Source organism: Myotis myotis, unplaced genomic scaffold (genome assembly GCF_014108235.1).
Source record: "Myotis myotis isolate mMyoMyo1 unplaced genomic scaffold, mMyoMyo1.p scaffold_m19_p_11, whole genome shotgun sequence".
NCBI classification, from domain to species: domain Eukaryota; kingdom Metazoa; phylum Chordata; class Mammalia; order Chiroptera; family Vespertilionidae; genus Myotis; species Myotis myotis.
In genome coordinates, this window is record NW_023416315.1 from 53,822,138 (window position 1) to 53,847,520 (window position 25,383).

Below are 25,383 nucleotides of genomic sequence, written 5' to 3' on the forward strand. Positions count from 1 at the left end.
GAAAATTAGTTAGCAATAGCTCAAAGTTATGAAGTATGTTTTGAATTGTAACTTGCTCTACATTTTTAAAATAGAAGATTTGCTAAATAGTGGCGTGATTGTCATCTGGTTGTGAAAAAATTGGAGATTGTGAGGTTAGTAGAGTCTTGAAAATCATTTAGTTCCATACCTTTTCTGGTGTGTGAACACCCTCAGACTAGTTTTTCAGCTTCTGCTTGGGCACCTCTCTCTGACAGCTGGGTTCTGGTGATGGAGGGCCTTTGGGTACCAAGCAGTATAGCTTCTGTACAGTACGTACTTTCATACCAAGCTAAAACCTGCCTCCCTGAAGCCATCATTCTGATCCCTATTCTCTATGAATGTCTACTGGATCATTCTGTTACAGGATGGTAGTTTTAAAAATATTTACTGTTATTGCCCAACTGGAGTGGCTCAGTGGTTGAATGTCGACCTATGAACCAGGAGGTCACAGTTTGATTCACAGTCAGGGCACATGCCCGGATTTCAGGATTGATTCCCAGTGGCAGTTGTGCAGGAGGCAGCCAATCAATGATTCTCTCTCATTATTGGTGTTTCTGTCTCTCTCTCCCTCTCCCTTCCTCTCTGAAATAAAAATAAATAAATAAATAAATAAATAAATAAATAAATAAATAAGTAAATAAAATATTTACTGCTATAGTCACGGGGATGTCAAGTTCAGCATAGGGAATACAGCCAATAACTATGTACGGAGCCAGCTGGGTACTAGATTCATGGGGGTGGGGGTAAGACTTTGTAAATTATACAATTTTCTGAACAATATGCTATATACCTGAACTTAATATAAAATAATATTGAATGCCAACTGTAGTTGAAAAATAAAATAAATAAGAAAAGATAGAATACTTACTGCGGTATTTTCCATTTTGGTAATTGAGGTCCTTCCTCAGCAGTTTTGTTGACTGTCGATGCCGGGACAAGAGGCTGCAGCTTGGTGTCTTCAGGAAGGGCAGTGTCTGCTGAAGCCCTAACCCCCGTGCCTCAGAATGTGACTGTATTTGGAGATGAGGTCTCTAAAGAGATGACTCAGTTATATCAGGGTCTTCGGGGTTAGGCTCTAACCCAACCTGTCCTTACAAGAAGAGGACATTTAAACACGCAGATTGACACCCAGGGCACCTGTGCGCAGAGGGGCAGGAAGAGGCCGAGAGAGGGCCGTCGTCTCCAGGCCAAGAAAAGAGGCCTCAGAAGAAACCAAACCTGCCAACACCTTGATCTTGGACATCTAGCCTCCAGAAGTGTGAGTAAATTTCTGTTGTTAAAGACTCCCGGCCTATGGTACTTGGTTGTGGCAGCTGCAGCAGAATGATACAGATTGGCACCTAAGAATAAGAAGGACAAGCCACACGGGCAGTTGCTTTCAGGTAGGAAGACAGGAAAGTGTGAAGTCCTTGGGTGTGTGTATGGAGAGCCCACCCGAGTAGCACTGGCACAGAGGACAGGAGAAACACGTCAGATGCAAGTGCCCTCACTGTCCCCACCCCAGGTTCCCTAGCCTGCAGCTGTTGAGGGGCTATGGAAATACCCAGAAAGTTCTAGAGCAAAGGTGGACTAATGAAGCTAATGAAGCTTAAGTTTCAGGACCCCTGACTTGCTGGAGCTTCTTCCAATGTCGAGTGGGGCCCTAGCAAGATGTTCAGGTGATTTTGTTTGCTAAAAATTTGCAAAAGATATTTTACATGCAATTGGTTAACACTGCTGTCTCTTTCCCTGTGACTTCCTTTGCATTACACTCTCCCTCTGCTGAGGGATGCAGGAGTAGCCACAGGCATGCTGGCCTCCAGTTAACAGAAAATTAAGTTGGGGTTTCATTTGGTTTGGCTTTTGGGGACCTATTTATAAAGGTTGTGGTCAGACCTGTGTATATTTATGCTATGGCTAGCTATTTAGCGACTGGATTGGTAGCGTTTGCAGATTTCTGTGGAGTAAATACTCCACCGAAGCCTATTTCAAGCTGTCAGTGTGACATCACTGCCTACGGAGCTGGGAAAACTATACACCATTTTATACTATTTGCATCATATAAACACAGTAGATATAAATAATCCCAAGAGCAGAGAAATGGCAAATTGTGGTGGAAATCATTGGGAAATGATGGGTTTCGAGTATTTATTATTTGTGTTTTTAGTATTATTTATTTACTTGTAAGTTTATATTATGTAATTCTTAATAAATAATGTCTATGTTTAACAACTGCCTCTCAAAACTCCTGGAAAGCTAACAATCAGTTCTTGTGAGCCAAGATGAACCAACTCCATCAAACCGCTGCATCCCAGGGAAACTCCTCCTGCCCCCTTGTTCATTCACCATGTTTTAGGACATGAAGGAGCAGGGCTAGAGTTAGGAATTTGATATGAAATATCTGAGTAAGGGAGAAGGGACTAGGTTTTTAAGTGTATAGAGCCAGCCCTAGCCAGTGTGGCTAAATGGATAGAGGTCAGCCTGAGCACCAAAGGGTTGTGGGGTTGAGTCCTGGTTACAGGTTCGATCCTCAGCCCCAGTCAGGGCACATGCAACCAGTCGATGTCTCTCTCTCTCTCTCTCCTTTCCTTCTTCCTTCCCTCCCTTCCACTATTTGTGAAAAAAAGCTATGGAAAAAATATCCTGAGGATTAACAAAGAAACAAAAAAATGTATAGAGCCCAAAGCTGGTCTGTGGAAAATTCTTTCAGTCATCAGGTATGTAAATTTCTATACAGAAGATTTGGTTGTCATCGATGCGTCGTGAAAATGAAGTGCTTGCTGTTAGGAATATGCTTGATAATGCAGTATAGAGAATTAGAAATGCCTCATATATTTAAAAGGAAATTTTCATGGTGTATCAGTTACCTATTGCTGTGTGACAAATTACTCTAAAATGTAGCAGTTACAAACGCAAACACTGATTATTTCACAGTGTCTCGGTCTAGACTCTGGGTGCAGTTTAGCTGGGTCTTCTGGCTCAAGGTCTCTCACAGGCTGCAATCAAGGGGTCTGATTTGGCTTGATAAGGAGGCTTGGTTCTTTTCCAAGCTCACTCAAGTGGTTGTTGGCCTGAGTACCTCAGCTCCTCATGGCATATCCAACCATATGAGTCAGTTTTCCAGTGCTCAGAGATTTTTCAGAGCAGCTTGTCCCTCTGTACCAAAAGCTGTCTATGAGGCTTATTATTCCTGCTTGGTGAGCGACCCTCGCTACTCACAGTGTGGTCCTCAGACCAGCAGCAATTTATCACCAGGGAGCTTGTAAAAGCGGGAGCATCTCAGTGCCCACCTCAAGCCTATGAATCAGAATCCGCATTCTCATGTGGTCCCCAGATATGCAAGTACATATTCGTTTCAGAAGCACTGTGCTCTTCTATGTCTCAGGGTTTTCTCTTGCCATCTTGTTCAGAAGAAAAAATAAAACCCTTCAAAGAGCCAGTTAGGCCTGTGTGTTCTGCCCCTACCCTCTTATGTCTCTCCTATCATTCCCTACAGCACTGCCTTTTGCTTCCTCCACTCCAGCCACTCTGGCCTCCTTGTTGTTCCTAGAACTTCCTGGGTAACTCCTGCCCCAGGGCCTTTGCACTGGCTGTTCTGTCTGGAGTATTTCCCCCCAGGTAACCACATGACCACTCTTATCCCTTTCATGCCTTTAGGAAGTTTATCAGTGAGGCCAAACCTGACCCCCAATCTAAGACTGCCATGCCTCATTCCCCATGTCCAGGCAGCCCTTGACTTTTCCCTAATGAAAGTTTCTCTAGAACAGTGGTTCTCAACCTTCCTAATGCCGCGACCCTTTAATACAGTTCCTCATGTTGTGGTGACCCCCAACCATAAAATTATTTTCGTTGCTACTTCATAACTGTAATTTTGCTACTGTTTTGAATCGTAATGTAAATATCTGATATGCAGGATGTATTTTCATTGTTACAAATTGAACATAATTAAAGCATAGTGATTAATCACAAAAACAATGTGTAATTATATATGTGTTTTCTGATGGTCTTAGGTGACCCCTGTGAAAGGATCATTCTACCCCCAAAGGGGTCGCGACCCAAAGGTTGAGAACCACTGCTCTAGAACTTATGCCCTAGGATAGTGGTCGGCAAACCGCGGCTCACAAGCCACATGCGGCTGGCTCTTGGGCGGACGTGCATGTACAATGCGATTGAAACTTCGTGGCCCATGCGCAGAAGTCGGTTTTCGGCCTGGGCGAGTCTATTTTGAAGAAGTGGCGTTAGAAGAAGTGGGGGTATGTTCGCTGAGGTCGACCCCTCAGATTGAGAACGTTTTTAGCAAAGGCCAGCTTAGGAGTACCCTAATTAAGTTAATAACAATGTACCTACTTATATAGTTTAAGTTTAAAAAATTTGGCTCTCAAAAGAAATTTCAATCGTTGTACCTTTGCTATTTGGCTCTGTTGACTAATGAGTTTGCCGACCACTGCCCTACACTAGGATGCAAGTTTCATGAGGACAGTTTTTTAGTTTATTTTTCTTTTTAAAGGTTGCGGCCACACCCCCAATTCTTAGAATAGAGTTTGGGACCTAGCAGAAATGAGTTTTCTTAGTCTACCAGTCTAGTAACCAGGAAATCAGAAAGAAATTCAAGTTCATGGAGCATACTAGCTCCTACGATCCCTGTCTCTCTTGTTGCCATCTTGCTCAACTGATTTTTAATTATAGACATAATTAATGAACATAAAATTAGGCAATACAGAAAAGTATAAAATAAAAATAACACAATAAATATAAAATATGTAAAATAAATACAAATAAAATAAATGTCACACTCCGTCCCAAATTGCTCCCTCAGTTCCACTTCCCAGAAGTCCCTATTGCAAGATTCTCTGTCATAGAACCCAAAATAATTTGCTTATACCTTTGTTTCTTGATTTATCAATGATAGGAGAATAAGGATGTTAGTATATCTGTAATGCTGCCTGCTTTTCCCAACCAGGATTATTAGATATCTTATTTTAGTTCCTTTGCGGTATAGTTTATAACTGCAAGTAAAACAGTAAGCCTTCATTTCTGTATTTATCAAATTCAGGCAGATGCTATTGACTCTCTGCTCTGATAGACAAGAAAATGGCATACTCTCTTTTTTCTTTACTCATCTGCCTCTCATTTCTTTATTAGACTTTTTTTTTTTTACATTGTCAAGGTTTATGATAGTCACATTCTGTTCCATAACATTATTATATATAGTTTTCCGTGTTTCAATTGCAGATGGAGTCTAAGAATAAAAATCATTTAAAAATCCATTCTGATATGATAATTATTTAAATATTATTCACCTGTGAACCAACAGTGATTGGCTTTTTAGAGAAGGAATGTAATCCAATGCCATTAAATCTTTGAAGCTTAAAGAAAACTCACTTAAGCATCAATATCTAATATATCTCCTATTTTCTTATCTCCCTTTACTTTAGGTCATTCTCAGCTAACACTGTCTGGCTTTTCAAATCACTTTATTTCTTGGAGTCCTGGTTCATTTTTCTGGAAGTTCTGTTTTTATTTTTTATTTTATTTTAAATTTACTCAAATACTTTCTCTCGTGTAGGGTAGATGTCAATTACATTTTTCCCCTGAATTCTTACAAGCTCCAAACATCTCTGTTTGCCCTTTTACTTAATTGACAGTTTGGCTGAGTAAAGAATGTTAGGTTTCAAGGTCTCTGCTTCTCAGAACTTGACTCAGGGCTTCCTTCATTGGCATGAGACTTGTGCCCTCCAAGAAAGAAAGTGGCATGAGAATGACCTGGAAACAAAGGAAATGGAAGAAAACAAGAGACCCCATGCTTAGAAGGGCCTGTTTAAGGTTCTGCTGTCATCATCTTGAAATTCTGAATCATTTTGATCATGAATTCCCACACTTTCATTTTCACCGAGCCCTGCAAATTATGAAGCTGGTCCATCTTAAAAGACACTCAAGCATCTAGCAATGCTGATAATTCTGAAGCTCAACGAATTCTTATTCCTTGGTAGGCAACATGCTCTCTTTCTGTAAACTTTCAATTTACATAAACATTATATTTTTATCTGAATTTTGTTCTGGATTTTTACCAATGCGCACCTAGCTGTGGGTCTTATTACATTGCTCTCCTTTGATATTCAGTGGGCCTTTTCACTCTGAAATCATTCATTTCATTCTTAAGCTTAGGTAATTTTTCCTCTATTGTTTATCTGATTTGTTTCCCTTTTCTATTTTCTTTCTTTGTGGCACTTGAATTTTATGGATATTGAACTTCCTTTATCTTCTATGTCTCAATTTCCCTCACATATCTTTTATCTCCTTGTCTTTTTGCATAATGTTCTGGAAGCTGTCCTTAGGTTTATCTTCCAGATCACTAATTTGGCCTTTAGCTTTGTTCATTCATTATTCCACTCATTCACGTGTTTTTTTTTTGTTGTTTTTTTTTTACTTTGGCTGTCATATTTTTTAGGTTCCTCAGACTCTGTGAGGACCTATTAAAGAAGCTATGGCCCTAGCTGGTTTGGCTTACTGGATAGAGCGTTGGCCTGCAGTCTGAAGGGTCCCAGGTTTGATTCCAGTTAAGGGCACATGCCCATGTTGTGGGCTTGATCCCTTGGGGCGGGGGAGGGGGGGGGAGAGGGGCGTGCTGGAGGCAGCCGATCAATGATTCTCTCTCATCATTGATGTTTCTATCTCTCCCACTTCCTTCCTCTCTGAAATCAATAAAGATATATTTGAAAGAAAGAAAGAAAGAAAGAAAGAAAGAAAGAAAGAAAGAAAGAAAGAAAGAAAGAAAGAAAGAAAGAAAAGAAAGAAGGAAAGGAAGGAAGGAAGGAAGGAAGGAAGGAAGGAAGGAAGGAAGGAAGGAAGGAAGGAAGGAAGAAAGAAGCTATGAAGGCTCCTTTTCCCTAGTAGCTTGGTTTTCTTGAAAATTTCACTCAAGTTTTCCTGAGGCTACTCATTAAAATTAAGAAAAATTTGTATTTCTCTTATGTGCCTGAACTACACTTCCACTGTGAGTTGTTCCTTTTTGTGTTTGTTTTTCATTTTAGTCCTTTTATGCTGTTGATTTTCCTCACATGCCTCTGTCCCTTCACATTTCTAATATATGTCCTGTCTATCAGTAAGTAGCTGGTTTGAGCTTCTGCTGTAGTTTGTCGACAGCTCTTCCCTGAATGGGAGCCTGGGTTGTGGCTTTAGGTGACTGGGGAAGGAGTGTTTAGCAGCATTCTCCGGGTCAGGCATGTGGGCGCAGGCAGATTGGGGAGCTTCTCAATGATTAAAGTGAGAGGGCTTTATTCTGGGAGGACAGCAGCTTGGTGTATTTCTGTCCTTGTCTTTTCCTCCTTCTTCTCTTCCGTCTTCTTCCTGGCATCTGTGTGTAGGCCTGCGTTACCTGGAGCCCTGCCGCGTTTCTCTCAGCCTTCAGCACCCTCACTCAGAGCCCTCCTTAGGTGTGTTGCTCATTTCCTGCAGAGAGCAGTTCTGGCTTCAGCCTTGATGAGTGGTTCTCAGTGCCTCCCGGACCAGCAACATCAGCATCACCTGGGAACCTGATAGACATGCAGATTCTCTGAGACTCTGGGGTAGGGCTCGGCAATGTGGGTTTTAACATGCCTGAAAGCTCGCCCAGTAGTTGGACAACTATTGGCCTGGGGCAAGGTCACTGCTCCCAGCAGTTCTGCTTCTGGGGAGGAGAGAGGCGGGGGTCTGGGGAGGAGAGAGGCAGGGGTCTGGGGAGGAGAGAGGCGGGGGTCTGGGGAGGAGAGAGGCGGGGGTCCACCTGCTCCGTGTGGTTCACAGGCTCTTTAATAAGTTGTCCTGGTGATTGTCCCATTTTCTGAACATGTGTTGACTTGAAGCTTCTTTGAAGCTTTCTTGGGAAGACCCACGATGAATTTTGGTGTGGTTTTTCTCTCTTCCAATCAATCAAATTCCATCAGCTTAAAAAAAATTTAGCAATTTTGTCACAATAATACAAGGATATAAGTAATAAATCAAATAGTACAACATGACTTACAATGAAAAAAAAAGTCCTCTGTTAACATTACTACGCCTTTGCTCTCTCCTTCACCCCATGCCACCCACACCCATTCTCTACTGGCAACTACTTTGAACTCTTTTAGCCACTTTTCTGCTATTTGACTCCATATCTAGCTATATAAAAGGCTAACATGCTAAGTGTCCTTCCCTCTGTCCGGATAATGACGTCACATAGCAAGCCTGGCTTCCTCTCCCTAGCAACGACTAGCCTCCTTCCAGAAACACGACTTGCTTTATAGCCAGGTGGAAACACTTTACACTTTAACCAAATGTCTGTAAAGCGTTTTCCTGTTCTTCATCTCATTTAATCCTCACAGAAGTCCTGGAATAGGTAGATAGGAGACTCGGTGGAATCCTGTTTTCTTTTCATTAGCTGGAAAATGGAGATTTAGAAAGCTTAGAAACTTGACCTGACTGAAAAGAAGTAAGAAATGGTGAACCTTGAAAATCTTCAGGTTTTCTCACTGCGCAGAGTATAGTCAAACACTGCTGCAGTTAAATATTTTACCCTTTGTTCTCCCTGCGTGATCTACAATAATAATCTCTTTCATGTTGATATTTACTGCCGTGTTGCCCACAATTACCCGAAAGAGAAGTTAGGGGCTAGAAAAGGTTTAGCTGAATCAGAAAACAGGTCTAATTAAGCAAGTTTGTTCTAAATTTATAAAAGGCTAAGTTGACATATAAAGCTCTCGTTGGCGCCAATCACACGTGTGTGTTTCGATCTGTCATTGTCGATGGTGAATTTGGTTGACACTTCTATTATAAAGGGCAAATAGTGATATTAAAATATTTCTTATAATTAATTTCCTTTCAATGTGCATGAATTTGTGCACTGAGCCACTAGTTTCTAAATAAAATGCTTACATGGTTATTTCTCAATTTATCAGTTTTGGACATCACCTATTGACTTCCTGTTATTGCCATTGAGGGCATTAAAACTCTTTCACCTCATCTGCCCCCATTCTCCATTTTCCATCCTAAGTACAGTTATCCAATACAATAAAAGGCTAATATGTAAATCAACTGAACGCGGAATGACCAGTCACTATGACATGCACTGACCACCAGGGGGCAAACACTCAATACAGGAGCTGCTCCCTGGTGGTCAGTGCACTCCCATAGGGGGTGTGCCGCTCAGCCAGAAGCCCTGAGGCGGGCTCACGGCTGGCAAGCGCAGCGGTGGTGGCGAGAGCCTCTCCCACCTCCACAGCAGTGCTAAGGATGTCTGACTGATGGCTTAGGCCCGCTGCCCCACGCGGAGCGGGCCTAAGCTGTCAGTTGGACATCCCCCGAGGTGCCCTGATTTCGAGAGGGTGCAGGCTGGGCTAAAGGACCCCCCCCCCCCCCCAGTGCAGGAATCTTGTGCACCAGGCCTCCAGTAATACAAGTAAAAAAAAAAAATAGCCAGAGTTTACACAGGATTCACTACAGAACCCCATAGTATTCTTTGATTTTTCCTTTCTCTTACAACTTTAGTTTGTCCTAAAGTTAAAATAAACTTATTTTTTATTTGCTTAGTTTTCTAAGTGCTATTTATTAATTCCCCTCCCCCCGCAAAGCTCTAATATATCTGTCACACTCATTATTTTCCCCCTATTGTTAAAAAGACCATTTTAAGCACTTGATCAGTTATGTCATTTCTTAACCCCTGGAGTCCTTCGTGTTGTCCTCCTGTCCTTCTGTCCCCCTCTCCCACCTGGCAGGTTGCTCTCCAGGCCTCTGATCAGCTATAATCCCAAGGTTCCTCTTTACCATTCTCCCATGTTGCACGAATCTTGGCAGGAAGTACTTCAGCGGCTCAGCATCAAGTCATCCTTCCTTGAATTGTACTTTGAATTCCTGGCCTCTGTCCTAGTCCCTGTGATTAGGTCATTCTTTTGCTATATCCGAGACAACTTAGGCCGAGTACCTAATTTTGTCCTTGGCAGTCTTCTTGCTCAGGGAAGGTCACCCTACCCACAACCTCCAGTCCAGTGACATGGCCGTTGTAGCCATTCACAGACTTCCTTGATGCCAGTGGAGGCTTCTCATTCTTGAGTTCATTATCCCCTGGATTCCAGATGGTGCTGTCTCCAGTATCTGGAGCAGCGGTTTTCAATCGGGGTGCTGTAGTGCACGGGCAGGCCACGAGAATTTTTAAAACATACAATACTTGACTATTTAGTCAGGGGCACTGACCTCTTTTCTCTGAGACTGTCAAATAAAAAAATGACAACAGCCAATACAACAACAGCCATCTGGTGTGAATGAATCAAAATTATACCTTTTTTTTGTCAAATTGGAAAAAAATATAATAGCTTTTTTTGGTGTGCCACAGAATTTTAGTAATTAGTTTTTGTGTGCCATGAGATGAAAAAGGTTGAAAATCATTGATCTGGAGGAAAGACATGGACTGTGAAGTCATACAGAACTGGGATCAAATCTCACCTGTTCCTCTTGCTAGCTGCATAACCTTTGGGGAGTCTTATTTTCCACATTAGAAAAGTCCAAGGCTCGTAATACTATTCTTATTAAGATTGATGCAGGAATTAAATGAAAACATGTATATTAAGTATCTACAGTAATTCCTGCACATAAATACTAGCTTATTCCTCATTCTTTTAAAAAATATATTTTTATTGATTTCAGAGAGGAAGGGTGAGGGAGAGAGATAGAAACATTATTGATGAGAGAGAATCATTGATGGGCTGCCTCCTGCACACCCCACACTGGTGATGGAGCCCACAACCAGGGCATGTGTGCTGACCAGGAATCAAACCGTGACCTCCTGGTTCATAGGTTGATGCTCAACTACCGAGCCACGCCTACTGGGCCCTCATTCTTTATTACCTTGTGTCTGGTCCCACTGTCAGCAGCTTTGGGGACGTTGTCATCTGGTTTTACCGTTTCCTTTGGACAAACTGACCCTTCACGCATCTGCCCTGGGTCTGTCTCTCCAGCACCAGTTGCCTCTGCCTCTCCCATACTTGGGAGCTAGTTTCAAATAGAGAACATTTCTAGTCTTCCCAATTCTGCTACAGATAAATGGGTCAAATCAATACTTGGTCCCACATGCCGTCTTTTTTAGCAGAGCACATTTTCCAGCTCAAAGACATTTTCTGATAAGAGAGAGAAAAACTAAATAGTGTTGAGCAATTTTGCTTTATCATCTGTCAATATTACACCATCTGCCCCAGCTTCATGCCCACACCTTCCTTGTTCTTTTTCTCCCTCTAAATATAGATTAAAGAGTCCTTTCAGTTGTCCTTAACTTATTTTGGCAAAGCCCAGCTCATCCTAGGCTTTCATCTTCCTCACACCTTTTCATACGTCTGTGCTGCAGTTCTGTGTTTGTTCTGGGTTGAATGTCCCTTTCTTCAAGTCCTCTGAAAATCTTGGCTTTTCAGGGCACCCTGCGTACCTCATGATTAACCCTGTGCTCCCTGCTTCTACTCTTAAAAGCAGGAACCATTTGTACATTTCTTTCATTTTTCCCCATGCCATTCAGCACGAAACAGACCTCACTAAGATCTTATTAACCCAACTTATTTTTGTTGCTACATGCTAAGGTAATATTTTTAGCGTGTTTTTGTTTGTTTGTTTGTTTTTTAAAAAGCTGTTCTTTCTCAAACATATGGGGATAAAACCTTCTTTCCCATAGCTGGACCTGAATATTAAGGCTAACTCTACATTAACTCCTATTTTTAAGTACTTAAGCAAAAGATAGCTGGGAATGTGAAACTCTGTCTCCAAGGAAGAAAGATATTTGATGGTATTTTACAGCTTTTTTTGTGCTTATAAAGCAAAATGAAAACTTTAAACCCCCTTTGGTTTTAATGTTAATTCCTTAATTAGGACCTATAACGGAATAAATCTGTGAGGCAATAAAGTTAAGAGGCAGGACTCACAATTTAATTAAATCTACAGACTTAATATATTTTAAATTAGTTATCCATAGGCAAAAAGGTTTTTAAGTTATCTATCAGGAATTTAAAGACAATGAACAATATTTCTACTCATTACAGATATATTTAATGCTGCAATTTTCAGGTTACAAAAAAATTACTTGTCATTTGGGCTTAATTTGAAAGAGATTCTTTGCATTTTAAAAGTATTTGCTTATTGATCACTAGGAATGACCAGTGATTACTAATAAACACAAAGGAAGATGAATGAATCACCCTGGAAATAAGAATGGGAAACAAAATATATTAAGAACTTGTCTATACTTTTCTATTGCAGCATTTATCATTTTTTCTGTATACCTGCAGTATTGTTAAACACACTGCCTCGAGTGCTTAATAAGTGTTTGTGGTTGTTGACACACCAGAGATTTTGTCACTGTCTCTCGTTCAGTCCCCTTTAAAGACACACACCCCAACCTCATTTACTAAGTAAGATTTTGTGGTTCACTTCTTATTAGTTGAAACACCAAAACCTCATGTCTATCTCTCTATATATCCCAACTCTACTTGAGGTGGGGATAAAACTTCCTTATATTGCTTGGAAGGTAAAATTTTAAGTATTTCATAAATAGGGATGGTGAAAGACAAAGGATTTCTTTTCATGTTTGTCCTTTAGGAGTGAACATCCCCTGAACAACCCCAGTCTGGGTTAGACATTCCTCCCACATGTTGCTGTATTTCTTTGTGTTTTTCCTCACCACACACTTAGCATATTGTGTTTCAATTTGATATTTACTTGTTTATCTCTTTTATAGTGAGAGCCCATTGAGGACAGGGAATGTGCCTTTTATCCCTGTAGTCTTAGCAACGACCATAGGTATGTAGTAGATACTAAACAAAGATGAATGAATGGATGGATGGATGAGTACATTACTTTTCAGTTTAGCCAAGCTCTCAGGCTAATCACAGGCACACATACACAGACAGCATAATTTTCTAGACCTCCTCATTATTAACAATATGCTGCTAACCCCAACAGAAATATCTTCCCAAACTGCATTGAAGTACCACAGAACTCAGAATGGGAAGCCATGACCTAGTGCCCTGCATAACTAACTATTTTTCAGTAACTGGGTTTGTATTTGAGACACGGAGACTTTGTAGGTAATGCACACAGCAGTGTTTTGATAGACCAAAGTAATATACAAATTTAAAGCATTTATATAAGCACAAATTTAGAGCATAGCTCTAAGCTCTAGGCCCCTGAAATAGAAACCCTTTTTTTTTTTTTTTTTTTTTTTTTAATATATTTTATTGATTTTTTACAGAGAGGAAGGGAGAGAGATAGAGAGTTAGAAACATCGATGAGAGAGAAACATCGATCAGCTGCCTCCTGCACATCTCCCACTGGGGATATGCCCGCAACCCAGGCACATGCCCTTGACCGGAATCGAACCTGGGACCTTTCAGTCCGCAGGCCGACGCTCTATCCACTGAGCCAAACCGGTTTTGGCAGAAACCCTTTTTGTTTAATCTTAAATACTTTATTTTTTAGAACAGGTTTAAATTTACAGAAAAATTGAGAAGATAGTACAGAATTCCCATATGCATATAACAAGTTTCCTGTATTGTTAACATCCTACATTTGTCTGACACATTTGTTAAAATCAATGGATCACTATTGATACCTTAAGATCAAAGCCCACGGTTTATCCAGATTTCCTTAGTTTTAACCCAATTCCCTTAGTTTTGTAGGCTCTCATCTAGAATACCAGGTTGCAGTTAGTTGTCATGTCTCCTTGTGGCTGTGACAGTTCCTCAGGCTTTCCCTGTTTGTCATGACCTTGGACAGTTTTAAGCACTTTTGGCCAAGTACTCTGTAGAATGTCCCTCTATGGGAATTTGTCTGATGTTTTGCTCATGGTTAGACTGGGCACAGGTGGAGATTTTTATAAGGAGACAGTCGAACACAGTAGCCGTCAGCTTTTGTTCTGCTCCCACACTGTCCACACGTGTGGCACACGCCCATGAGCAAGGCCTCTCACTAGATAAAGGATGGCCGGGTTGGGCACAGCGCTGGGAGCGTTTAGGAGACTCCCTGGGCAGATACATTGAACAGAGTTTTGAAGAAAGAGGAGGGAGAGGGAATACCAAGGAAGAGGCTAGCAGACATGGTCACGGAGATAGGTGAATGTCAGTAGTAGCAGGAAACAGAGTTTTTAGGTTGGAGCAAACATTCCTTTTCAGGGAAATGGGGTTTAAGGACAAGTGGAATGTTAAAAACAAACAACGGAGCAGCTTAGGTTTGATATAAAAATTAAGAAAGATCTGAAGGTACTGGATTACCTGCAGAGAAGAAAGAGGGAGTCCCATAGTCACTGCCAACCAATGTTGCTGTGGAGCTGAGTGTCTTTCTTTTTTTTCTTTATTGACTAAGGTATTACATATGCATCTTTACCCCCCCATTGCCGCCCCACCCCCTGCTTGTGCCCTCACCCCCTGGTGTCTGTGCCCATTGGTTATGTTTATATGCACGCATACAAGTCCTTTGGTTGATCTCGCCCCCTCCCCCCCACCTTCCTGAGTGTCTTTCTTTGATAAATTTTCTTTTTGAAATGCTCTCCCTTCCTTGTTTTCGTGATAAGACTCTCCTTATTTTTTTCTCCTAACTCTCTAGGTCCTCTTCAGGCCTTTGAATTATTATTAAGCAATAAATAATTACTCATAATTACAACTGACAGCTATATGGGTTATCAAGAATTGTGGGCAGCACTTTGTTATCTCACTTAATGCAACCAACCCTGTGAGGTACTCTTATCATCCCCATTAAAATGAGAAAACTAGTCCTAGCTGGTTTGGCTCAAGTGGATACAGCTAGCTAGGCCTGTGGTCTGAAGGGTCCCAGGTTTGATTCTGGTCAAGGGCACTTACCTCCGTTGCAGGAAGTAACCGATTGATGTGTATCTCTCTAACATAGATGTTTCTCTCTCTTTCTCTCCTCCTCCTCCTTTCTACTCTCTCTAAAAATCAATGAAAAAATATCTTCTGGTAAGGATTGACAAAAAAAAAAAAGAGAGAGAGAGAGCGAGAGAAAACTACAACTCAACGGTTAGTAAGTTGTCACAGAGAGAGATTATGGAATCCAAGTCTGTGCTCTGAATTACTGTGTATGAAGCTTGTCACTAAGATTTTGGCATTAGTCAGAGTTCTAGACTTTATCCCTTTCTTCTCAAGGTCAAATCATTGTGTTTGCAATTTCTTTAACCTTCTCTTACAGGTTTGTGTTCCTTAGAGTGTTTTTATTTTTGGTGATTTCTATTTACTTTTAATCCTCACCCAAGGATATTTTTCCCATTGCTTTTTAGAGAGAGTAGAAGGGTGGGAGAGGGAGGGAGGGAAAGAAAGAGAGAAACATTGATGTGAGAGAGACATATGGATTGGTTGCCTTCCACAAGCACCCTGACCAGGGATGGGGACAGAACCTGCAACTCAGGTATGTGTCCTTGACCAGGAATCGAACCCAAGACTCCTTGGTGCTCAGGCCAATGCTTCAACCACTGAACCACACCGACCAGGGCTATTCTTGCTGATTTTTTGATGTACCTTTAAAACTAGCTGCATTTCCAAACTGGAGACTCAACCAAGTAGAACACCAGGCAGAAACACACAGAGTGATGCTGGGATTCTTCTCTTTGGAGCCTATTAGGTGGTCATGATTTCTTCTTTTTTTAAATCCTCACCTGAGGATATTTTTAAAATTGAATTTAGAGAGAGGAAGAGGGGAGAGAAAGAGAGAAATGTTGATGTGAGAGAGAACCATTGATCAGTTGCCTCCCATATGGGCTCTAACCCAAGATGGACCCTGAAACCTGGGTATGTGCCCTGACCAGGAATGGGTCCCACCACTGTTTAGTGTATGGGATGATGCTCCAACCCACTGCACCTCTGGTAAGGGCAGGCGGTGCATGATTTTTATTGTCCCATTACTGATGTCACTTGATCACTGATGTCACGTGATTAAGGTGGTGTCTGCCAGACTTCACTATAAAGTTACTCTAATTTTCTTAGTAAGTTATAAGAATTTTATGGGGTGATACTTTGAAACTATGTAAACCTTCCAATCCTTTTCAAACTTTTAATTTGTGTTTATTTACATCTGTATGGTTTCCTATGTTATTCAATGGGTTATATAGGCACCAGTGTGCCTAAATCCAGAGCCTGTGGGAGGATGATAGGAGCTCCAGAAAGGAAGAGGTCTCTTAGGTAGGACGTGTCTCCCTAAGGTCCGGGAAGCATGTTCCTGGGGTTCTAGGCACAGTATTGGAGAAAAGACTCCAGTTTGTCCCAGATTTGGCCAGTGGAACACAAGTTGGCCTGTGTCCTTTTACAATTTTTTTTTATTGATTTCAGAGAGGAAGGGAGAGATAGAAACATCAATGATGAGAAAGAATCATAGATCAGCTGTCTCCTGTATGACCCACACTAGGGATCGAGCCCGCAACCCTAGCATGTGCCCTGACCGGGAATTGAACCGTGATCTTCTGGTTCATAGGTTGACACTCAGCCACTGAGACACACGGGCCCGATGGCCTGTGTCCTTTTGACACGCCTCATTATTCTTTGAGCATGTCCTTACTTTCTTCCGTAACTAGAGGCTCCAGGCTCACCCTGTACTTTCTCTAGTTCTGGAATCAACCATTTTGCCAAGAAGAAAAAAATGAAGAGGAGAATGGTATTTAGAAACCAAGATCTATGCTAGATGTGCTCATTGTGTTTTGTGTCATTAATTTCAGACCCTCTCAGTGGAAAGAGCATGTATGTACTTATTCACCTATATCAATTTCTGTAAGTAGAAATAGATTGATACCTCCATTACCAATTCACCATCAAAAGATTCATTCCGGTTATCCTTCCATAATTGTAACTCTCTTCCTCAACAGTGAGAAACCGGACTCCCATTTTCTTAGTATAGTGGTCCTCTCTTATCTGAGGGGTATATGTTCCAAGATATCCTAAAACCACAGATAGTACTGATATATATATATGTATATATGTATATATATATATGTATATATATGTATGTATATATATATATGTTTTCCCCCTATACATACATATCTATGATAAAGTTTATGTTCTTTTTAGCATATCCAAGTTTCCAGCACCACTATGCTTGAGCTTTAGGATCATTATTTAGTGAAATAAGGTTATTTGAACACAAGCACTGTGATACCACGACATTGATCTGATAACCAAGACAGTACCAAGTGACTGTGGGCGGGTCGTGTATACAGTGTGAAGACGCTGGACGGGGGATGCTTCACGACGTGGGTGGGATGAAGTAGATGGGTTAGATTTCATCACACTACTCAAACCATGTGCCATTTACAACTTATGAATTGTATATTTCTGGAATTTTCAACTGAAACTGTGAAAAGCAAAAGTTCAGAAAAAGGGAGGGGGCTATTTTTACTTACTGCATATTTACTTATTGATCAATTCTCTTGTATATAACCAATCTCCCATCACTGTTGCTGCCTACTCCTCTGCCAGGCTGTACTCTTGCTGACATCCCAAAGCCAGGTGGCCCCTCCAGGCAGGAAGGTGAGAACACCCCACACCAGGCGCTTCCTGCAGAGGATGCCCTCCTCACCAGTGTCCAACATGACAGCTTTGCCTGCCTCCTCTTCCCTGACACACTGTTGTGCTGTGTCCTGATAACACACATCTCCTACAATGTTATTCCCCCTATACATACTAGTACATATCTATGATAAAGTTTATGTTCTTTTTAGCATATTCAAATTTCCAGCATCACTACGCCTGATTTTTAAAAATATATATTTTAAAAATATTAAAATAATTGATTTCAGAGAGGATGGGGGCGGGGGAGAAAAAGAGAGAGAAACATCAATGATGAAAGAGAATCATTGGAATCATTGGTGGACTGCCTCCTGCATGCCCTCCACTGGGGATAATGTGCCCTGACCAGAATCGAACCATGACATCCTAGTTCACAGGTCGATGCTCAACCACTGAGCCATGCCCGCCGGGCACCTACACTGTACTTTAAAAGATACATGATCTCTTTTGCTCGTTATAAAACCTCTGTGAAGTAGTTATGGAAGGTATTATTATCCATCATTTTTCTCGGAGTAAGTCTTCAAGGACCTAGGTTTGAGAGAAATGGAGTGACTTGCCCAAGGTCACACAGCTTATAGAAAGCACGCTCTCTGCCTCTCAACAAATGCCAAAATTACTCTCCTTTTTTCTCCAGTAGAAATGTTTCAAACTCATTGACTTTGTAGTCAACTCTGATTTCCAGGTGTTTCTTTTCCTGCAAAATATGTGCCAAGCAGTGGTGTGGCAGAAAAAGGATTGGACACAAAGAAACTTAAACTTTAGCTTCAGCTCAGATCTGAGACTTTAGGCATGTTACTCTCCTCAATTATGAAAATGTTAGAATAGTCCAGCGATTCTTTGCCTGAGGCGGCTGAGAGAGGCGCCATGGGGCTTTTCCCAGTGATAGAAATGCCCAAGAAATTCAGGTACAATTACTTGATTCAATGACCCGCAACACCCCTTTCAATCTTCATATTTATGATTCCAAGGCAACCTCTCGATTCGTATTAATCTGTTTTTATTCTTATCAATCTCACCCTTCATTCAAAAATATTTATTTTTTATTCTTTTTAAAAAATATGCTTTTATTGATTTCGGAGGGGAAAGGAGAGGGAGAGATAGGAAACATCAATGATGAGAATCATTGTTTGGCTGCCTCCTGCACGCCCCCTACTGGGGATCAAGCCCGCAACCCAGTCTTGTGCCCTTGACAAGAATCAAACCAGGACCCTTCAGTCCGCAGGCCGATGCTCTATCCACTGAGCCAAACCAGCTAGGGCTCAAAAACATTTATCAAAGGCCTATTATTATATGCCAAGTACTTATTATTTGGGTTTTGCAGTACCCCCTTTCCGAGGTGTCAGCGTCATTTCGAATTTTATCCCTATCTTCCAAACCTGGGACTGAGAGCATTCGCATCTAAGTCATGTAATTTATAAACTCGCGGGGCTCCTCTCCAGTCCTTTCTCCACCAACCACATTTCAAGGCTGTCCCTCTGGGCTCACAGACACGAATGAACTCTCTTGGGAACACCCTCCTTCACCTAACAGGCTCCATCGACACTTGCATTCCTAGCGGGTCGGTGGGAATTCGGGTGGGTGGTTTTCCAAGTCTGGATGACCCCCCAGCGCACCTCTGCACCCAGCGGGGCACAACCAGCTCTGAGCACTGTTAGCCCCGGGCTCCGCCCGCAGCGGTGGCGGGGTGGCTGCTAATAGACGGAAGATTCTCTCCCGTCGGGAGGGGGCCGTGGCGGGGGCTCTAACTTCCTCGTTTCCCCTCCTCCGAGCACCGCACAGCGCGTGCCGCTGTCGGGGCGCAGGAACTTCCCGGCCTCGCTCTCGCTCTCGCTCCCACTCCGCACGCCGACTCGGGCTCCGCACGCGCCCGCCGCCCTCCGGGGCCACGCGCCCCACGCCGCCGCGCGTGTCCTAGGGATCCTCGGCCTCCCCCCGCCCCGCGTGCCCTTCAGCCGGTCCCTGCGCCCCGCCGACGCGGGGGAGCGGAGCGCGCAGGCGGCCGGACGACGTGCGCGAGACGCACGGCCCCGCGCGGAGCGCCGGAAGGAGCCGCGGGGCCTCGCGCGTCGTGTGCGCGCCCTCCCCCAGCCGCCCGCCGCGGCCCCGCGCGCGCGCGCACTGAGCGCCGCCGCCGCCTCCCCGGCTGCTGCTCCGGCTGCTGCAGGAGGCGGCGCTGGCTGGCGGCGGCGCTCGCTCCAGTCGGCGAGCGGAGCAGCGAGCGAGCGTGTGTGTTTTAAAGATGGCCGGAGCGGTGGCGGCGGTGGCCGCGGGAGCAGCAGCGGGAGCCGCCGCGGCAGCCGTGTCGGTGGCGGCTCCGGGCCGGGCCTCGGCGCCCCCGCCGCCCCCGCCGGTGTACTGTGTGTGCCGGCAGCCGTACGACGTGAACCGCTTCATGATTGAGTGCGATATCTGCAAGGACTGGTTCCACGGCAGGTAAATAAACCCCCTCCGGCCCCGCGGCCGCCGCCGGGCACCGGCCACCCGCCGCCGCCGCGCCGGCCGCCCGCATCCCCTTCCGCCCGGCCGCCGCGCCGCGCGCCCCGCGGTCCGGGCACCGAGCCCCCGGCCGGGCAGCGGGACGCGCGGGGCCCCGGGCTCGCCGGGCGCCGAGCGGGCTGAGTGGGGCTGGTGGGATCGCCCGGCCAGGCGAAGAGTCGCCACAACAAACGGGAACAAAGGGGGCCGGCCGCGAAGTTGGCAGGGGGAGACAGGGCGAGGGGACGCGGCCGGGGCAGGCGCCGGCGCAGGTGGCGGGCGGAGCGCCGGCCGGGCCCCGCCACCCCTCGCGGCGCCCGCAGCCCGGCCGCCGCCCCTCCCGCCCGCCCGGGACTCCGGGTCCGGAGTCGCCGCCCGCCCGGCCGCCTTGCCCCGCCGGCCGCCGCGCCTTCCTTCTCGGCGGGGACCTGGTCGCCCAGCTCGGGGTCTCCAGAAATCGCCCCGTCCCCTCCCCCGCGGGTCCCCGGCGCGCCCCCTTCCCTGGGTCTTTATCAAACTTCCCGGGCCGGGCGCTGGGCCGGGGGCGTTGGCAGCGCCTGCCCGGCGGGGCTCGCGGAGTAAACAGCAACAGATGAGGCGCGCTCGGGACTTAACGATGCCAGTTGGAAGTTTGGGGCCGGGGGTCCCGGGCGGGGCGGCAGGTCGGCTCGGACGGTGCCCCCCGCCCAGAGCCCCAGTACACCCCGTCCTGGCGGGGGCGGAGCGGATGGAGTGGGCGGCGGGGCCTGAAGAGACAGCCTCGTCTCACCCCCCTCTCTCCTCGCGTCGCCCCCGCGCCGCCGCTCAAACTTTACAAAGAGTGAAATTTCCCGTCCCCCGAGGGGCTGGCGACACCCAGACGGCGCGGGGCCGGCGCCCGGGGGCCTGGCGCGGGCGAACTTTGGCCGGCCGTGGGCACTTCGGGCCGGGTGGCGGGGGCGTTGAGCGACGCCCTGCGCCGGGGCGGCCGCCTGCGTTTCGGGGTTTGACGTTTGTGAGAGCTCGGGCCGCCTCCGCCGCCAGGCCGCCGACTCGTGTGTTTTGTAATCAAAGTGTGAGGCTAATAAAGGGCGGCGCCACAGCCTCTTGACTCCGGCGTGGGAGGGACTCGCAGGCATTTAAACAAAGAAACTAGTTGGGGTTGGGCTCCCAAAGTCCTTATTTGGGTGTTGTGGGAGAGCCTGCGGTCCCCTTTGGGTGAAGCAGGTTTCCCGAGCCCCGTTCGGGGTTGCATCTTGGCGAGAGTGCGCTCACGGGTGGTAGCAGATATGGTGACTGTGATTGTAGGAAGTGTCCTTTGATTGACAGCAGGGTATTTAAATACAGCCTCCGCTCCCCCCTCCCCAATTTTACAGAAACACTGCACGACCAGGCCAGATGTCTTCGTCTCCCTCTACTGGCCCTGGGAGAGAAAACCACTTCAATGACAGCGTTCATTTCGGTGTTTAGTGCTAGGTACAGTTAGTTTTGCTTAATTTTCAAGTACCGTTAGTTTTATTTAATCAGTTCTCGGTTTGCACAGCTCTGACAGCAGTACCAGAGAAAAAGGCAACGTTGTCACTGTATCAGATAATCTTTAACAATCTGGTCCATGCTTGGGGAATATTACTACAACCTTGCCACATGTAACTAAGAATAAATTATCCGAAGTTCTTTTCCATTACTGTACACTGATATTTTTCTGTATTTAGATTATACATAAAACTGAAATTTGGACATACCAAACTTTGCCAATTCTGTTTCTACATCCTCTGTTCTCATACCCTAGGCAACCAGAGGAGAGATTATCCAAAAATCTAGGTGACATATAGAATAAAGCCAGAATCCCTGGCGATTATGTAAATACTTATTTTTCAAAGAACTCTTTTAGCTGTATAAGAAATTTGTTCCATTGTCCAATGTAAAGATTTGATAGGTTAATAAATTTTAGACTAGAATTTTATTTATCTTAATTTGGGTAACAACACTATAATCATAAAAAGCTGCAGGAAGTTGTGGAGAATTTTGTAATGCATTTAAGTATACATCTGAAAACAGGAGAAGTTGAAGGGAAAAAGAAGAGGGCACATGTGAAGAAGAGAAAACAAGGCCAAAACATAAATTTGTCACAAAAATTTGTGTGACTTCATATCTGTGGAAGTGACTCTGAAATATATACACACTTTAATAGCTGATACCTCAGTTTTTGAAAATGAAATGTATTTTAATAAACACCACCTTTATAATTATTCAAAATGTGTGTATACATTTTTTGGGGGATGCACTATATTTTGAACCTAGGTTGTTTTTTATTTTATTTTTTAGACCAGCAGTTCTTGAGCAGTTACTCTGGTTAAGATATCAGAAATTAGAAAATTTAGTGATACTGCTCCACCATATAAAAGCAGTATCTTAGTACCAAGTTTAATTCTTAATGAAGTATTGGTAATTTGAGGTTTATATATTTTTCTTGTGATTAATATTTACTTTAATGTTTATAGTACCATAAAATGAGTGATTGTTTTTTTGAACACAACAAAATGTTCCTTACGTATTAATTATTAAACTAGTACCACTTGCTTATGTGAGAATTGGCCCCTGAAGTTGTGAGGTGTAGCTTTCATTCTCATGCTCAGCTTTTCCTTGGTTTCCAGGGGTAGTCTATTTGTAGAGGAGGAAGAAAGAGGAAATGAGTGGGTACAGAGGATTGCCTTTACCTGGATAATTTCTTTTTAAATCCTCACCCAAGGATATTTTTTTTCCATTGATTTTTAGAGAGCGTGTAAGGGAGGGAGGAGGGGAAGAAGAGAGAGAGAGAGACGTTGAGAGACATTGATGTGAGAGACACATGGATTGGTTGCCTCCTGCATGCCGTGACCAGACTGAGTTTGGGGATTGTACCTGCAATTGTAAGTGCCCTTCATTGGAAATTGAGCCTGAGACCCTTTGACCCTTAGGCTGATGCTCTAACCACGGAGCAAACCAGCCAGGGCCAGCTGGATAATTGCTTACTAATTTTATTATTCAAGTAAAAATTTTTAAACTCAGTGAATTTTGATGTAAATTTTGGTTTAATCTGCCTGAAGTTTCTGACATCTGAAAATCTGAAAAGTTTTTGCTCTAATTTATTCCAACAGGGAAGGAGTGCCCTGCCTTGATGCTTTTTAGCCAGGTAGCAGGGTGGATGGAACCAGCCTCCTCCAGGTGTGAGGCTGTTGAACTTTGTATCCTTGGTATTCAGGAATTCCCATCCCTCAGTCTGCCTAAGCCCTTTTTTTTTTTTTTTTTTTTTTAAGTGAGGGGAGGCGGGGAAAACACTTGCTGGGCACAATGTATAATGATACCCTTAGGGGCTGTGAGCTGAGGAATTAACAGGATTTTCCTGGGAAGTTTCCTTCTGAATTGGAGATGGACTTTTTCCTCTTTGAGTCTTGGAAGTAAGATGAGCTTTCTTGTAATGCCAATGTCTAGGCTATGTGTCTTTCCATAGCACACTTAAGCGTCACTGTTCTACTTTTAATGTCTTTGTCTCTCTATTAGATTGTAAATATCTTTGTTTGTTAGACTTTTTAGTAATATATTCGTTTTGATTGACAAAAGTAATATATTATAGAAAAATGGGAAGTATAGAAAAGTATCAAGAATATGCAAGTTCCCATGTCTCCCAGAGATTGCCACTATTTTAACATTTAAGGTATATGTATGTATTGAAAACAACCTGGAATTCATTTTATGCATTCCAGTGTTACCTAACCTCTTTCATTAATATATACTTTTTTCTGTATCTTTAAAGTTTTTTGAAAGCATTTTTCAGTGGTTGTATAGTGTTTAATTTTACAGGAGTACTATATATTTTAAAACCATTCCCCTCTTGTAAGTTTTTTACCTTGTTTACTACTTTTTCTTGTATTTCCTAATGATAATGGATAGGTAACATCATTCTAAACAAACCATTGTGAGTATCTCTATTTCCTTAGAATAAATCAAATGAGTTAATACAGGTAAAACACGAAGAAGAAGAAGTGGCACGTGTGTAAGTAGTCAATAAGAAATTCCTTGAAGTAGAATTAGTAGTCACAAGGCACAGATATTTTTAGGCTTCTTGTGCCTTCAGCCAGGTTGTCCTCTAGAAAGGTTATTCCAATTTATACTTTCACCAACAGTGTCCACTTCTAGTTCCCTGCATCCTCTCCAATCTAAGATATTATTAACCCTGTCACCCCAAAACCAAGCCAAGCAAACACTTTGTCAGTCTGCAAATGAATATTCCCACCAAAAAGAAGTACCCAAGATTATTTGTGGCACCACTATTTATATTGTCCCCAAAATGTAATGACCTAAATGTCATTAATAGTAGACTGGATAAATTATGGTATATTTATAAAATGGAATTCTCATCAGTGATTTTAAAAAAAGCACTACTGATGCATACAACATGGGTGAATTTCACAGATAAAAAGTTGAGTAAAAGAAGCCAAACACAAAAGTGTGCAATGTTTGATTCTGCTTATATGAAATTCAAGTACAGGCATAATTGGATGCGAAGTCAGGCTAGTGCTTGCCTCTGGGGGGCATGACTGAGAGAAGGCCCGAGGGAGCTTCTGAGGTTCAGCAAATGTTCTCTATCTTGATCTTGTGTGGTGCTAGCGTGACTGATTCAGCTGTAAAAATTCACTGAGCTGTATGTTCACTGAAGATTTTTTAAACTTTATTTTAAGTGTACTTCAATCATTCCATGTTTAAAGAGTTATGTTTACCAATTTGGTAGCTGCCATACAGTGTGTTTTAATTTTAATTTGTTTCTTGTCCTGACTTAATGGGGGCAGATAGATAAACAGGTGTATGACAAAAGAAGTTGTGTCATGGGAAAAGAGGGCTGGGGGTAGTATAAGGCTACTTTCACATGGTGTGATTATGGAGTGCCTTGAGAAGGAGACATTTGAACACAAGAATATTTTGGATTTTACATAAAGCAGATGGTATATTTTCAGGAGTAAAGGATTTGATTTAACCTTTAAAAGGTTCACTTTGGCTGCTACATGGAGAATAGACTGGAGGGAGGCAAAGGCTGACAGGTAGATCAGTAAGAAGCTATTGTAACAACAGTCCAGGTGAGAGATGATTTTAAAAGTTTGAGTCAGTTTTGGTAATTTATAAATGTTATATATTAATTTTTCTTCCTGAAGCCTGAATAAATGAAGAGCTTAGTTTATGAGAATGGAAGGATTTTATCTAGAACAGAGGTTCTCAACCTGTGGGTCGCGACCCCTTTGGTGGTCGAACAACCCTTTCACAGGGGTCGCCTAAGACCATCTTGCATATCAGATATTTACATTACGATTCATAAGAGTAGCAACATTACAGTTATGAAGTAGCA

General features: G+C 43.5%; 1 protein-coding gene and 1 long non-coding RNA gene across 5 annotated transcripts in view; both read left to right on the forward strand.

The window, feature by feature from the left end:
• Positions 1 to 6,049, forward strand: part of LOC118666347 — a 28,879-nt gene extending 22,830 nt beyond the window's left edge. The window contains exons 2-3 of one of the 2 annotated variants that reach the window (XR_004970942.1): positions 933 to 1,279; positions 5,436 to 6,049. This is a non-coding gene — a long non-coding RNA (uncharacterized LOC118666347). Of the gene's footprint in view, positions 1 to 917; positions 1,280 to 5,435 lie in introns of both variants that reach the window. The other variant, XR_004970943.1, reaches the window with a different exon arrangement.
• A 13,628-nt stretch (positions 6,050 to 19,677) lies between these two features.
• Positions 19,678 to 25,383, forward strand: part of KDM7A (lysine demethylase 7A) — a 95,668-nt gene continuing 89,962 nt past the window's right edge. Inside the window, exons 1-2 of one of the 3 annotated variants that reach the window (XM_036328558.1) lie at positions 19,847 to 19,985; positions 21,383 to 21,482. In XM_036328558.1, the coding sequence (XP_036184451.1) occupies positions 21,451 to 21,482 (32 nt within the window). In that variant the 5' untranslated portion in view covers positions 19,847 to 19,985; positions 21,383 to 21,450. Of the gene's footprint in view, positions 19,986 to 21,382; positions 21,483 to 25,383 lie in introns of all 3 variants that reach the window. The other 2 variants (XM_036328557.1, XM_036328560.1) reach the window with 2 other exon arrangements.